At 37.6% G+C, this 17,012-nt stretch overlaps 1 protein-coding gene across 2 annotated transcripts in view; it reads left to right on the top strand.

The window, feature by feature from the left end:
• The window catches only part of STAP1 (signal transducing adaptor family member 1), a 49,964-nt gene that overhangs the window by 10,447 nt on the left and 22,505 nt on the right, over positions 1 to 17,012 (top strand). For both annotated transcript variants that reach the window (XM_025385982.1, XM_025385983.1), the window contains exons 2-6: positions 2,588 to 2,659; positions 6,873 to 6,986; positions 8,683 to 8,739; positions 12,745 to 12,911; positions 15,004 to 15,132. In XM_025385982.1, coding sequence (XP_025241767.1) covers positions 2,588 to 2,659; positions 6,873 to 6,986; positions 8,683 to 8,739; positions 12,745 to 12,911; positions 15,004 to 15,132 — 539 coding nt within the window. The remainder of the gene's footprint in view (positions 1 to 2,587; positions 2,660 to 6,872; positions 6,987 to 8,682; positions 8,740 to 12,744; positions 12,912 to 15,003; positions 15,133 to 17,012) is intronic.

Here is a 17,012-nt window from a genome sequence, read left to right as displayed (position 1 = left end):
ATCACAGAGTATACTTATGCAACCATAGATGGTATAGCCTATTACACACCTAGGCTATATGATATAGCCTATTGCTTCTTGGCTACAAACCTGTATAGCATGCTATTGTATTAAATACTGTAGGCAGTTGTAAAATAAAGGTAAGTATTTGTTTATCTAAACATAGCAAAAGAGAGTAAAAATGTGGTATAAAAGAAAAAATGGTATACCTGTATAGGGCACTTACAACAAATGGAGCTTGCAGGACTGGTAGTCTCTCTGGGTAAGTCAGTGAGTGAGTGGTGAGTAAATGTGAAGGCCTAGAATATCACCAGGTACTACTGTAGACTTTATGAACACTATACACTCAAGCTACACTAAGTTTATAAAAAAGTTTTTCTTTCTTCATTAACAAATTCATCTTAGCTTACGGTAACTATTTTACTTTATAAACTTTTGTCACTTTTTGACTCTTTTGTAGTAACATTACCTTAAAACAAAAACACATTGTACAGCTCTACAAAAATATTTTCTTTCTTTATATCCGTACTCTATTAGCTTTTTATATTTTTAAAATTCTTTATTTTATTTTTTTACTTTTTAAGCTTTTTGTTTAAAACTAAGACACAAACACATACATTAGCCTAGGCCTACACAGGGTCAAGATTATCAATATCATTGTCTTCCACCTTCGTATATTATTCCTTTTTTTTTTTTTTTTTTTTTGTGATAGAGTCTCGCTCTGTCATCCAGGCTGGAGTGCAGTTGCATGATCTCGGCTCATTGCAACCTCTGCCTCCTGGGTTCAAGTGATTCTCCTGCCTCAGTCTCCTGAGTAGTTGGGATTACAGGTGCACATCACAATGCCTGGCTAATTTTTGTATTTTTAGATACAGACGGGGTTTTGCCATGTTGTTCAGGCTGGTCTGGAACTCCTGGCGTCAAGGGAGTCGCCCACCTCAGCCTCCCAAAGTGTTGGGATTATGGCGTGAGCCACCATGCCCAGCCCCAGTGGATGGCCTTTGGGGTAATAACACGTATGGAGCTGTCATCTCTATAATAGCAATGTCCTCTTTAGGAATACCTCCTGAAGAATGCACTTGAGGCTGCTTCATAGTTATGTTTTTTCAAAGTAGAAGTAGTACACTCTAAAACAATGATTAAAAGTATAGTGTAGTAAGTACCTAAACCAGTAATATAGTCATTTATTAATCATTAACAAGTATTATTTACTGTACATAATTATATGTCCTATATTTCTGTTTGACTGGAAATGCAGTAGGTTTGTTTGCCATCATCACCACAAACACCTGAGTCATGCATTGCGCTACAACATCATGACAATTGATAGGAATTTTTCAGTGCCATTGTATCTTATGGGACCACTGTCATATAGGCAATTTGTCATTGACTAAAAGATCTTTTTGTGGCACATGATTGTATATCCTTATCTGAAACTTTATACTAAAATAAATTTGAGAATGATTTAATCAAGTGGTGGCATGGGCCTGTAGTCCTAGCTACTCTGGAGGTTGTAGTGGGAGAATTGCTTGAGCCCAGGAGTTCAAGGCTGCAGTGAGCCATGATTGTACCACTACACTCCAGCGTGGGTGACAGAGCCAGACTCAGAAAAAAGAAAGAAAAGAAAAGAAAAAGAGAGGAAAGAAAGAAAGAAAGGAAAGAAAGAAAGAAAGAAAGGAAAGAAAGAAAGAAAGAAAGAAAGAAAGAAAGAAAGAAAGAAAGAAAGAGAAAGAAAGAAAGAAAGAAAGAAAGAGAAAGAAAGAAAGAAAGAAAGAAAGAAAGAAAGAAAGAAAGAAAGAAAGAAAGAAAGAAAGAAAGAGGAAAGAGGAAAAGAGAAAAAGGAAAGAAAGAAAGAAAGGAAAGGAAAGGAAAGGAAAGGAAAGGAAAGAAAAGGAAAGAAAAGAAAAGGAAGGAGGGAGGGAGGAAGGAAGGAAATTAAATGTTAAGCCTAAGCCAGGCATGGTGGCATATGCCTGTAGTCCCAGCTACTTGGAGGGGAAGCTGAGGTAGAAGAATTCCTTGAGCCCAGGAGTTGGAGAGTCCACCCTGGGTGACATATTGAGACCACAGAACCTACCTCAAAAAACGAGAAGAATTAAATGTAAAATTAAGCTATAAAAATTAGAATTATCCAGGATAAAGAAGTCGTCTTATATCACACAAGCAATTAAGAAAGTTACAAAGAGTAATATTATTATTATTATTATTATTATTATTATTATTTTTTTTTTTTTTGAGACGGAGTCTCACTGTGTCTCCCAGGCTGGAGTGCAGTGGCGCGATCTCGGCTCACTGCAAGCTCCGCCCCCCGGGTTCACGCCATTCTCCCGCCTCAGCCTCCCAAGTAGCTGGGACTACAGGCGCCCGCTACCGCGCCCGGCTAGTTTTTTGTATTTTTAGTAGAGACGGGGTTTCACCGTGTTAGCCAGGATAGTCTCGATCTCCTGACCTTGTGATCCACCCGCCTCGGCCTCCCAAAGTGCTGGGATTACAGGCTTGAGCCACCGCGCCCGGCCAAGAGTAATATTATTAGAAAAATAGTTGAATATACACTAATGAAATAAGGCTTATGATTTCTTTCCCACAGGAGTATGAGCATTACTGGACAGAGTTGAGAGGAACTACACTTTTCTTTTATACCGACAAAAAGAGTACAATAGTAAGTAAACACGTCAGTTGATTCCATTGTTTCCCAATACAACCTTGTCACATAGCATATTATTCATTTTGCATTTTCTGTCATCCAAGAATAAAGATGCTCTGGTAAAATTAATTCAAAAAAGAAAGTTTAAATCTGTGAAGGCCATCAATGATGACAGGAACAATGGCAAATTTTCCTGGGCAATTCAGAAGAAGATATTGACTCATGTTTTTTACTTTTCATTATTTTCTTTCTGATTCTGATAGCTAAACTTAGTTACAAAGTAAAAATTTTTAACAAGACATATGCACATATATTGCTTAATACCAAGTGATAGCTTCAATTTCTCCCATTTTTTATCTTGCTATAGCATGCATTTATAATTGGAAAGGAAGGAAACGATCTTCAGAGCATGCAAAGCCACTATTTAAGTTTTCTGAAAAGACAAAAACATATTTCACAAAGCAGGACTTCTAAGGGCTTAAACATGAGAATAACAATAAAGGGATTCTGAGATTTATTTATTCATATTAATTTCAAATTCTGATTGTATGTTTCAGTTCTTCCAGGAATAAGACATAGCATTTTAGTGGCAAATGCTTACCTACCTTGGAACACTATATTTATAAGAGATTTTCTGAGCCAGTAACTTGATTAAATATAAACATTCTGGATCTGGATATAGTAGCCCATACTTCTTAGAACATCATTATTAGAAGCCAACATCTAATGAAAGAGACAGAAAAATAACCCGTGTAATGTAGAATGTTTTCAAATGCCATAATAAATTTTACAAAATTAATTCCTCTTTTGTGCATTCCAATTTCCCACTGATGTCCGTAAATATAAAAAAGCTTTCATTCTAACCTTTTCTAATGCACAGTAAGTGAGAGAGCTAACAATTGTTGCTCACTTACTACATGGCAAGAGGCAGTAAAGCTTAGTAATCAAGAGCCTGGTCTCTTCCGACAGCCTGCCTGGGTGTTTGTCCTAGCCCTGCCACTGTTAACTGAAGAATCTTGGGCCAGTTACCGACCTCTCTGTGTCTCAGTGTTATCAGACAGGAAACTGGTAGAAAACAGAAGACATCTCAAATTGGGCAATTTGAAGAGAATTTAATAAAGTTTTAATAAATATGCAAAGCAGTGAGCAGGGTGTAGGAAAATTACAAAGATAGTACAAAACCCTGAGGCTAGCAACAGTGTCCATTACCACATCTAGGATTGAGAGCAAAGAGTGGGAAAGTAGTGAGAATTGTATGGAGATGACTGCCTTGAGGAGAGTATGATCTTTGATTGAGGGAGCAACTGCGCAGGGTAATAAATATCCACCCTCACTCTTCTGATCTCCTGCCACTGTTCTCCAGTGGTCCAACCCAATAGGAACTCAAAGGGTACGGAGCTCCTTGATGTTATCCATACAGGTCTCTCTCCAGATGCAGAGTGTTGGGTGGTGAAGGAATAAAAGTGAATCTAAAAGGGCAAACAAAAGATCTCCAACACAGTCTTCAAATCTCTAAAATTAGAATAAAAATAGTAGTCTATTTTATAAGGTTCTCAAAATAACTAAATGAGATAGCACATGTAAGGACCTAAGACAGTAGCTGGCACATAGTAAGCATTCAGGCATTTTACATGCATTGTCTAATTTAATCCTCACAACTCTGCAGAATGGGTGCTATTTTAATTCTGGCTTTATAGATGAGATTAGTGAAGTTTAAAGATTAAGAAATTGTACAAGGTCAGACAGGAAATATGAAAGGTACAGTCCAGGTCTTCTCCTAAGCCAGCCTTCTTCATCACCATGCCATGAAGAGATTGTTATAATGAAATGACTCAGAATTGCCCATCTACCAATTTTTGTTAAGAGTATACAGACCTTTTGGGAACTTCTTAAAGTGATAGTCTCAGAAGAAAGCACTGGGATAGACAAGGTTAGAAGTGTAGATTTTTATCTTACAAAAGGGAAGAATTTAAAGCTGCCTTTAAATATTTGAAAGGCTGTCAGGAAGTCGTGTGAAAGGGTCACTGAATTTGTTTCATGTTACTCCAGAAAGAAGAGATTAGGAGCAATGGATGAAAATTGGAGGAAAGCTGTGGCTTAATACAAGAAAAAACTGGCTAGTAGCCAGAGGTGCTCAGGAGGCATGAGTTCCATGTTAGAGATGTTTGAACACAGACTGGATGACTAATAAAAGGATACCCTGGCAGAGATGCCATCAGATGTCAGTGAGGTTAGACAGATGACGTTTAAGCCTCTTCACAAGATACAAATAACAACAAAAAGATATGACTTCCTTTCTTCTAATCAATGGATCAGGCTACCGCACTCCATCTAACTGCTTCCTCTTCCTCTGTTGCTTCCTCCTTCGTTGCAGCAAAACTCACTGAGTTTGATCTAGACAATCCCTCAGAAAAAATATTTGTTTAATTTTAGATTCTTTCTTCCCTTGTGCCACTCCTTCCATATTTTAAAAATTTATTTATTTTTAAAATTGGCATATAAAATTGTTTATTATGTACAACATGATGTTTTAAAGTATATATACATTGTGGAATGGTTAAATTGAAAATAACTAGGCCAACTCAAACTTACTCTCAACCTCATCAATATAGAAATAGCTTTGGAAAAAAATTACATATCTATTTTTATGTCCTACTTCACTCAGAAAAGTAAGACTTACAAATATACAGTAAAATAAGTTATATTGGGCACAGTTGAAAGAAATGTAAAAAGATAAAAAGAACTCAAGAATGAGGCTAATTTAGTAAAAATATATATATCATAAAAACCCTACTATACTTACTACAGGTGGTTCTTTCTACTACTAGAAGGCAAGCCTGTTGCATATAGAGAATGGAAATTGACCAGTTTCTCAGAACAAATATTTTTATTATCTTGGATAGGATAGGAATTTCTTAATAGGAATGCCATAATCAGTGGTGTGTAGTAAATGTTGAATAGTTTTCTGGAAAACAGTATGAATATATGTACATAAACTTGTTATAAATATTACTGATATGAACAATGTATAGTACACAATTAGAAAAATACACAATAGTCTTTACTGTAATGTCCATACAGACAATTCATTCTCACAGAATGCTTTCCTTGATTTTTGCCTAACTTTTGCATTGGTAAGCAACTGTCAATGTAATTCAATCATAATTTGACATACGGAGATTTAAATGGTATTTAAAATCTATTTCCATAATAAATGCATTATGATATTTGACATGAATATTGTCTAATATTTTCATTTACATTAAAGAATAAAAAGAAAGTAAAACAATAATGTATGTTAAAACATCATGCATTTATTAAAATAAATAAATGTGAGCAATTTCTTTGCTGAATTGGAAGAATATTTTGTCAATTTTTGTTCTATTTACAGTGAAACAGATTCAGACACAGCAAACCTATCTCATCTGCGTATTAACATTTTTTCCTTTACTTTTTAAAGCCTACCCCAGGGGCCAATAATCTGGATGATGGGCCAAATCTGGCCTATGGCCTGATTTTGTTCAGTCTTTGAGCTAAGAATGTCTTTATATGTTTAAAGTGCTTCTAAAGAAAAAAACAAAAACAAAGAATGTGCAACAGGCTGTATGTATGCCTGAAGTAGGTACTGTTTGGCCTTTTGCAGAAAAAAAGTGCTGCCCCTGGACATCAACAAAATAATAAATCAAGCTTGATTTGTAAGGTTTACCAATTTCCATGGTGTAAAATACTCCTACCATGGCTGATTTCAACCTATCACTATGACCTCACTGAACATGTAGTTGGGAAGAAAAGCACAGTAGCACAGTATTATATGGTATTTTCACCATACAGAAATGAAGATGTAAATAACCTTAAGAACATACAGAACAGTAAAATATAGAAACACAATTAGAATGTAACAAATTTTGTTTTAATTACTTTTGCTTTGAATGTAATTTATTTACTGGTATGTTTATATAATTCAATTTTTTAAAATAATGGCTGTGTTTAACAACCTGCTTACAAAATTCCTGAAAATTTAACAATTGGCTTTTGCAAACCTATGTGAGCCAGGTTCAGCACACCACCACATAATACATTTCCACATGTCCTCTGGGATTAGGAAAACCAGGGTATCATACAAAGTACTAATCAGTTGAAAGGAAGCTATTACTTATTTTGCTTCCTGCTAGAACTAATATGTATTACCCATGAAATAATGTAATGTGATCTTCCTTTATCTTTGCAGTATATTGACAAATTAGACATAATAGATCTCACATGCCTTACTGAGCAGAATTCAACTGAAAAGAATTGTGCGAAATTCACCCTTGTTTTGCCCAAAGAGGAAGTACAACTGAAGGTGAGTGAGGAGAAACAGTAGTCTGTAAAGGGTTGTGGTTATAAATAACATTCTTCACATCCAGTGGCCAAAGTAAAGAGAAACTGTAAGACAGGCTAAGTCTTATACTTTGTTAATATTTTTTGCTTGCGTCTGGCCAAGAGCTAGTTTTCTGAATTGGAATATAAAAAGACATGGTCACTTGTTTAGCATACAAGCACCACGAAACCAGACACTCCTGCGCTCTGACAAAGTCAGGGATCCCACCTGGTGTTTGTTAAGGTTGTTCTTGAATCAGCATTCAAAATGAGCCAATAAAAGTCAACCAGTAACTACAGTAATAACATAAAGAGAACAACATGTATTAAATAAGATATACTCTGAGACTTTTCCTGGGAGATTACTGATTGACCTTGAAAAGCACTGGTCTAAACTTTCGTGTAATAGGAATCGCCTGTACTAAGGAAATAGGACCCCCATTCCCCAACCCAAAACCTATATTTTAAGCAAGCTCCCAGATGATTTGCAGATATGATGGTGAAGAGCACAGGACTGGTGTTGGATACTTGGGTCTGAATTTGGGCTGTTTTATTCATTCATTGTCATTATAGGCAAGTCACTTACCCTTTTTGTGTCTTTGTTTCTTCACTCAGAAGTAAGTCTTTGCCCAGATGAAACCCTCTCATCAAGGCCTACCTGGACCACTTTATTACAGTGGCAACCTTTTCCCCCTCTCCTACCCTCTAGTTGCACTCCTAATCTCTCTTACCCTTCTGTACCTTTAATTTTTCTCATTTCTTTCTTTTTGACACTATAAAATTTACTATTATGTTTATTATTTATTGTTCCTTGCTAGACCCTAAACTCCATGAGTACAAGGATTTTTGTTTCGTTCCCTGATATAAACCAGTGCGTAGAATAGTGCTTAGCACTTAAAGGTACTTAGTAAATATATGTTAAATGAATAAATCTGTAAAACCATCAAACAAGCAAAAATAATAGGACCTTTTGCCAAGTTGTCTTGAAGGTTAAATCAAGTAATACCTGTGAAGTGCTTAAAATAGTAGCTACCACTAAAAGTGCTCAAAACATGTTGGCTGCAGTCTTGACCTTCCAGGTTCAAGCAACTTTCCCACCTTAGCCTCTCAAGTACCTGACACCACCACACCAGGCTAATTTTTTGTATTTTTTGTAGAGACGGGGTTTCACCATGTTGCCCAGGCTGGTCTCAAACCCCTGAGCTCAAGTGATCCTCCCACCTCAGCCTCCCAAATCGCTGAGACTACACACATGAGCTACCAACCCTGGCCTGGTATTGTTACTGGTAATAACAAGTAATAGTACTTACAGCTAAGAATTGGAAGTTTCTACTTCCAAATTTGGTTGTCCTGAATTTAAATCCAGTCCATTTTAACTGCTAATGGAGAGAGTCACTGTGAATTGGCATACTGCAAAAGTAAGTTTTCTAACATTTAATTTTTTTGAGTAAATTCGTACATGTTCATTTGTTTTAAGTAAGCAAACAGATTACAGCTATACATCTTCTGACAAAAGAAAATAGTATTGAAATATTTCATAAAAAATACACATTAGTAATTCTAAGCCAAAAAAAGAAAATGAATTATTTATTTTAGGCTCAGCCATAATTATTTATTTTATGCTCAGTCACTCATGTGTTTTCTTCTTTGGCTTTATCTGTTTTTGTCTTCAACTTTAGACAGAGAACACAGAAAGTGGGGAAGAATGGAGAGGCTTCATTCTTACAGTAACAGAGGTAGGAAGCTCACTGCTTTTGATTGATTCTTTTTTTTTTTTCCCAACAAATATCTGCCGAACACCCTATGAACCATGCAGAGTGAAAGTGGCTGAAGATATAGCAATTGAAAAAGATAGACCTAAACTCTTGCACTTACTTATGAATGTTATATTTTCATCAGGTGGTGGAGAGGGAGAAAGTAAACAAGTAAACAGATGATCATTTCACATTGTGATAATTGTTATGAAGAAAATAAGGCAATTCGCTAGGGAGTAACAGGTGGTAAAGGAGATCTACTTTTTGGTCTTATCCGTTTGACTCATTGGTCCTTTGTATATTCTGATATTTGTAGCTAATACAGCATGTTTGAAAATATTTTCCAACTTCTTTTTTTGTTTGTTTTTTTTGAGATGGGGTCTCACTATGTCCCCCAGGCTAGAGTGCAGTGGTATAATTTGGTTCACTGCAACCTCCACCTCCAGAGTTCAAATGATTCTCCTGCTTCAGCCTCTCAAGTAGCTGGGATTACAGGCATGCACCATCATGCCCAGCCAATTTCTGTATTTTTAGTAGAGACGAGGTTTCATCATGTTGGCTGGGTTGGTTTGGAACTCCTGGCCTCAAGTGATCTGCCCACCTCGGCCTCCCAAAGTACTGGGATTACAGGTGTGAGCCACTGCGCCCAGCCTCCGATTTCTTTTTTATTTATTTAATACATATTTATAGAATAGTAGACAAGATGAATTTTATAAATAACATAGACAATGTAACAGGGAGAGACCAGAAAAATGAAAACTCACCTTTAAACGTTTCTTTAGTGAGTCTTAAAGCAACAGGATACTTACCTGTTCAATTCTGTGGTGTTTTATCAGAGGCAAATAGTAAGATCTACTGCTTAGAGTTAACTCTTGCAGTCAGATAATGTCCGTTATTTTAAATAAAGCCACTGTAGCAATTGCCTTGGAAATATGAGGTTCTTTGATAACCAGCCTCCCAAGGAGCACCACGTTCTCTAGTAATTTAAAAGGATATAAAAACTGTGTGTGTCAGAGTCAGTTAAACACAGATTCTATCCAAAGCTAGTTTCTAAGTAAGCCATCGCAGTCATCTGAAATAAGCAGTGCACTTTACCAAGTTGATGAATGGAAGTTCTTTACTTCAGCCAGTAAAAGGTAAAAGTTAGAGGTTCAACTACTGTGTAGGGAAGATATATGAGGCTAGAAAAGTGGACCAGTTAAAGATGTGAAGAACATGTTGACTTCTGAGAGGGAGAGGAAGAAATCCTGGGGAATTGGACTCTTTCCCTCTGTTGTTGAAAGTATCACTGTGTGGTATGGTGCTTCCAATACCGGGTATAACTATCCCAAGGGTATATGTGACTAAGTGTCAAGGAGTACACTAAAAACACTGGCAAAAACTTGTTGCATCTTCCTGGTACACTAAGTACGTATAAAGTTTTGGCTAAACATTTTGTTTTTAGTTTCTTTCCTGGAGTAAGAATAAAAAGCATTATTTTTATATTAAAACACACACATAAATAAGTAACTGAATATAAGATAAAATTTATGATAATTTTTTTTTTTTTTTTGAGATAAAGTCTCATGCTATCACCCAGGCTGGAGTGCAGTGGTGAAAGCTTGGCTCACCGTAACCTCCACCTCCTGAGTTCAAGCAATTCTCCTGCCTTAGCCTCCCGGGTAGCTGGGATTACAGGTACCTACCACCATGCCCGGCTAAGTTTTTTAAAAAATGTTTTTAGTAGAGATGGGGTTTCACCATGTTGGCCATGCTGGTCTCAAACTCCTGACCTCAAGTGATGCTCCTGCCTCGGCCTCCCAAAGTGCTGGGATTACAGGTGTGAGCCACCATGCCCAGCCTATGTGAATTTTTAAGAGAAGACAAGTTGCCTCAATTTTGTACTCTGTAAATGTTGTTTTGTGTTATGATTCCAGATCACGGCATATGAACAATTTACAGTATGTTGTTATTAGGATAACTTTAGTAGAGAAATGAGAGCAGCTCAGACTGTATGTAGTTGAAAGCATGGAGACATTGCTTTTGAATCAAATAAACCCCATTTTGGGTCCTGGTTCCATAACTTACTAGCTATGTGACTCTGGATTAGTTATTTAATCTTTCTGAGCTTGATTTTTTTTTCTATTTGTATTAGGCCATTCTTGCATTGTCATAAAGAAATACCTAAGACTGGGTAATTTATAAAGAAAAGAGGTTTAATTGGCTCATGGTTCTGCAGGCTGTACAGGAAGCATGGTGCCAGCATCTGCTCAGCTTCTGGGAAGGGCCTCAAGGAGCTTTTACTCATGGCACAAGGTGAAGGGGGAGCAGACATGTCACATGGCGAGAGTAGGAAAGACAGAGAGTGGGGAGGAGGTACCACACACTTTTAAATGACTAGATCTCACAAGAATTCACCCACTAACATAAGAAAAGCACCAAGCCATGAGAGACTCATCCCCATGACCTAAACACCTCCCACCAGGCCCCACCTCCAACACTGGGGCTAATTCAACATGAGCTTTGGTGGGAACACATATCCAAACTATATCACCATTTGTAAATTGGGGATAACAATACCATTTTTTTTTTTTTTGAGATGGAGTCTTGCTCTGTCGCCCAGGCTGAAGTGCAGTGACTTGATCTCGGCTCACTGCAACCTCCGCCTCCCAGGTTCAAGCAGTCCTCCTGCCTCAGCCTCCCAAGTACCTGGGATTACAGGCACATGTCACCCAAAATTTTTGTATTTTTAGTAGAGACGGGTTTCACAATGTTGGCCAGCTGATCTTGAACTCTTGACTTCAAGTGATCCACCTGCCTTGCCCTCCCAAAGTGTTGGGATTACAGGCATGAGCCACTGCGCCCTCCCGTGTAACAGTACTTTGTAGCATTTCTGTGAGGAGTTGCAATACAACATGTACAATGCTTGAGCTATAATAGCCAATTAATAAAGATATGTGCTTCATTAGGTATTTTTCCCCATTATTTTATTTTTTCTGGTATATATGGCAATTGTTTTACTGGTTATTAGCTTAGTTATCTAAAAATGTCTCTAAGCCCTTTTTATTGTATATCCCTATTAGTAAATGTTTATGTAAATTTTATATGTACTTGTACACATATTAAAACATATATAATAATACAAATTAGTGAAATAGTAACTTAATAGAAAGTGAAGTTATAATGTTTTCTTCCCATACTCTAATGAACTTTCTTGTATACCTGCTGGAAAGCATGCACCCTTCTCTGAAGATAAAGGTGATAATCACATAAGGCTGCCTCCAAATACAGACTTGCTAGTGTTACGTACAAAAAATATCCTACCATTCAAACTACACCTTTCAAGAGCACAGAAGTGGTCATAATAAGGTCAAAATTGGAGGTATGAATATAAATCAGAAGGACATATATAGGTGAGTCAATATGAAATACATCTCTAGGAAAGGTAACAACCACCACAAAACCAACGAATAAGTAGAAATATCATAATTCTAACACGTGAATGAATGTTTGAAACACACCACAGACACAAAATAGAGACCTCTGACTGCCGCTCTTCAGTCATCTAATGAACAGTTCCATTTGAATCCCATGTTGCCAGATAGCTGGGGGAAATCATTTCAGATTACTTATGAGAGAGTAAGGTACCTTGAAGGTGTTCTGGAACTTCCCTGGCATTGATGAACTAGTGAGCTCAGAATGAAAAATCTGAGGTTTGTTGTTACTTGAATTAGCTTTTAGTGCAAGGTGGGGTATTCTTTGCTTTGGGGCCAAACCAAAAGATTCCTTGGAAGAAGGGTAGGCACTCTGTGCAGATTGTAGTTGGTGCAGAGGCAGTTCTGAGACACCCACCCTAGACTAAAATCCTGTTTCTTATTACCTTATTCCCTACTCACTCACCTCTGTCAGGTAACTGCAGTCCTGTAGGATCAGAACAGGTTCATCTTTACTAAAGTTGTAAGTTATTAAGCTGTTTTCTTGCCTGCCTACTCTTTTAATTGGTTTCAGCTGTCAGTTCCCCAAAATGTGTCACTCCTACCTGGGCAAGTAATTAAACTACATGAAGTCCTAGAGAGAGAAAAGAAAAGGAGGATTGAGACAGAGCAGAGTACATCTGTGGAAAAAGAGAAGGAACCAACTGAAGATTATGTGGATGTACTGAACCCTATGCCAGCGTAAGTGCACAATGAACTGCAGTTTGTTCATTCAATTGTTAAAACTAATTTCTAATTATCAAGGAGACTTAGCCACTTGCTCTTGCTAAGCCAGGGACAATATGCAGTCTTGGGGATAAACTGTATATCTCTGAGTACATGCCACATTTCCTCTTCTGTGTCATGATGAACAAAATGCAGATTTGAACTAACCATCTTACCACACAGGAAATCCTCTCCACCCACATCTTTAGAACAAATAGATACTCTTTCCAGAGCTCACACCTAAATAAAAACTCCTATGAAGAAGGCAGGAAAAGATACTTTTTCACTATGCAAACTCTATGATTGACTGATTTTCTATGATAAAATTATACCAATAAATTTTCAATATCTAGAATGTTCTATCCAACTGACCAATTAGTGAGTAGTCATCGAGCTTGTACTTTGTCAAAGACCTTGTATAAAATGTTTAAGGTACTGGAAAAATAAAGAGGTGCAGAAAATGCTAAATTCACCAACGTCCTACATTTATTTTTTATATTATTGAAAAGATTCTGAGCTCTTTCCTCCAGGAATCTTGGTGTTGTTGTCAGTAAAACTTGTCCTGGTACCCTGTTTGACATCAGGTTCTGTTGCATACTCTATCTGTGCTACAATCACTGAAACCTGACAACCATCATTTTTACCTGAAACCACTGGCAACTGATAGATTGACTAAAAGTCACACGGACTGCTAATTTTTCTTTTTTCTCAATAAAACAAGTAATATATGTTTATTACATATAAAAGATTAAAATCATTCCTTGTTCCACCACTCAGAGATATTTGCTATTAACATTTTCGGGTTTTTTTTTTTTTTTTTTTTTTGAGACAGCGTCTCATTCTGTTATCCAGGCTGGAGTGCAGCAGCGCGATCTCAGCTCACTGCAATCTCCACCTCTGGGTCTCAAACGATTCCCATGCCTTGGCCTCCTGAGTAGCTGGGACCACAGGCGCCTGCCACTGCACCTGGCTAATTTTTGTATTTTTGCAGAGATAGAGTTTTGCCATGTTGCCCAGGCTGGTCTTGAACTCTTGAGCTCAAGTGATCCACCCGCCTTGGCCTACCAAAGTCCTGGGATTACAGGTGTGAGCCACCATGCCCAGCCTTCTACCAGATCTTTTCTATGAGTTTTTTTTTCTATGAATATAACTATATATTTTCTTGACTACGATGTACAGGTGGTCTGTATAAGCTGAACAATGGTTAAATGACTTTTTAACTTTAAGATGATGCCAATGCAATATGCATTCAGTATAAACTCTACTTTTTGAGTACCCATACACCATTCTGTTTTTCACTTTCAGTACAGTATTCAATAAACTGCAGGAGACATTCAACATTTTATTATAAATAAGCTATGCGTTAGATGATTTTGCTCATCGATAGGCTAATGTAAGTGTTCTAAGCATTTTTAAGGTAGGCTAGGCTAAGCTATGATGTTTAGCAGGTTATGTGTATTAAATGCATTTTCAGCTTATGATATTTTCAACTTAGAGTGGGTTTACCGGGATATAATCCTATCATAATTCAAGGAGCATGTGTATATTATAAAAATGAGAAGTGCTTTTTTTATTTTGCACATAAAAATAACAACAATGCCATAGAAAGACATATTACACCAAAAGAAGTGAGTGCAAACATATTTAAATATCAGTTGTTTAAAACTTAGACCATACAAGAGAAACATTTACAGATGTTTTGTATCCCTGAAAGGAAACTCCCAATAAATATTTATCCAAGAACCTACTTATCAACTGAGACTGGGAATACATTGTTAATTCTTGTTGGTAATGATGATCATATACTGATCAGTAGATAACTTTTCAGGTTCTCTTTGTATAAAAAGGCTTTGGAAGAATTAAGGAAGGAAGACCTTAACGTTAGCATACACAGAGTGACACAGGCTTGTAATAATAGATCATTGTAATTACATAATTGGAATAATCAAACCAGAAGTTTTAAGAAAAGTTAACAACTGCAGCTCTCAAAGTTATTTTGGTAGTATTTTTTCAAGTAATTATCTTTGTCAGTTAAAAAAAAATTCTGTTTTTTATCTTACCTCTGTAGATGTTTTTATACAGTGTCCCGGAAAGAGGCAACTGAGATGCTCCAGAAGAACCCTTCTTTGGGAAATATGATCCTGAGGCCTGGTAGTGACAGTAGAAACTACTCCATCACTATCCGGCAGGAGACAGAGTATGTTTAATTTTTTTTTTTAATGTATGGAATTTTTAAAAGCATGGTATCACTTAATACAAGTCCAGATCAGCACCTGCTATGTGTTTCATTGGGGCTAAAAATATGAACATAAGTGGCCAGGCATAGTGGCTCACGCCTGTAATCCCAGCACTTTGGGAGGCTGAGGCAGATGGATCACGAGGTCAGGAGATCGAGACCATCCTGGGTAACACAGTGAAACCCCGTCTCTACTAAAAATACAAACAAGTAGCCAGGCGTGGTGGCACGTGCCTATAGTCCCAGCTACCCGGGAGGCTGAGGCAGAAGAATTGCTTGAACCCAGGAGGCGGAGGTTGGTGAACTGAGATCACGCCACTGCACTCCAGCCTGGGCGACAGAGCAAGACTCCGTCTCAAACAAACAAACAAACAAACAAACAAAAAAACAAACAAAAAAAACCACAAGAATAGGAGGGAATGTCATAAAAGCAATGCTAAAGACTGAGCCAATGCTAACATTGGCAGGGAAGAAGAAAGAATAACACATTATTTTGGTCCTGGGTATAGTTGTATTGTTCATTCATTCAAGTCAACAAACATTTATTAAGCACCTGCTATATGCCAAGCAATACTCTAGGCACTGAGAATACAGCAGTGAAAAAAACAAACATCTCTGTTTCGGTTTGAGTTGCCTAGCAATAAAAATATAAAAAGGAAAACATCCCTGGCTTCAATCTTCCATGAGTTTACAATTTTGTAGGGAGACAAAGACTTAAACACATAACTAAAAATATGTAGCAATAAGGTCTATAGAGTAAAATAAAGCAGGATGAGAGAGACGGGAACCCTCAGGGGTGATAAACGGAGCACATTTTTATGGTTGCGGTTGTTTTAATATAGAGTGGTCAAGGAAGACCTACTTTATTAACTGATTTAAGCAGAGCGCTGAAGGAAGTGAGAGAATAAACCCTACCTATATCTGGGGCAAAAGTGCTCCAGGCAGCAAGTGCATATGCTTTGAGACAGAAGGATGTTTGACTTGTTCAAGAAAAGAAGAAGGCTGCTGTGACTGCAATGCAATGACCACAGAGAAAAGTCTTAGGAGAGGAGATTCCAGAGGTGGGGGTAGGGACACATCACTCAGTGCCCTACAGATCATCGTAGGGACAAGGGTTTTACTTTGAATGACATGAGAGGCCACTGAACTGTTGTCATAATCTGACTTATTTATTAAAAAAGGGCCACTTAGGAGCCTCTTTGTCAAGGTTACTAATTTCTTTCTGGTAAAATGGTCTAACTTTGATAAAGTCAGTAACACTTAAATCCAAGTTATTTTTCTGTGTAGTTAGGGTACTTAGATCTTTTAATAGACTCCAGCTTTCTTTTTTTTTTTTTTTTTTTTTTTTTTTTTTTGAGACGGAGTCTCGCTCTGTCGCCTGGGCTGGAGTGCAGTGGCCGGATCTCAGCTCACTGCAAGCTCCGCCTCCCGGGTTTACGCCATTCTCCTGCCTCAGCCTCCCGAGTAGCTGGGACTACAGGCGCCCGCCACCTCGCCCGGCTAGTTTTTTTTTTTTTTTTTGTATTTTTAGTAGAGACGGGGTTTCACCATGTTAGCCAGGATGGTCTCGATCTCCTGACCTTGTGATCCGCCCGTCTCGGCCTCCCAAAGTGCTGGGATTACAGGCTTGAGCCACCGCGCCCGGCCAGACTCCAGCTTTCAAAGTCTATGAGAACTTGCACTTCATTGGGGACTCTGGCTTAGTTAATACTTCCACAACTGATAATATAATTTAAATATCGAGGTTTTGTCCTACATAAAAATATTCAATAAGCTGGGTGCGGTGGCTCACGCCTGTAATCCCAGCACTTTGGGAGGCCGAGGTGGGCGGCCCATGAGGT

The sequence above is a fragment of the Theropithecus gelada genome, chromosome 5 (assembly GCF_003255815.1).
Source record: "Theropithecus gelada isolate Dixy chromosome 5, Tgel_1.0, whole genome shotgun sequence".
NCBI classification, from domain to species: domain Eukaryota; kingdom Metazoa; phylum Chordata; class Mammalia; order Primates; family Cercopithecidae; genus Theropithecus; species Theropithecus gelada.
The sequence above is the reverse complement of the archived record's forward strand: the minus strand, read 5'-3'. Positions and strand labels throughout refer to the sequence as shown.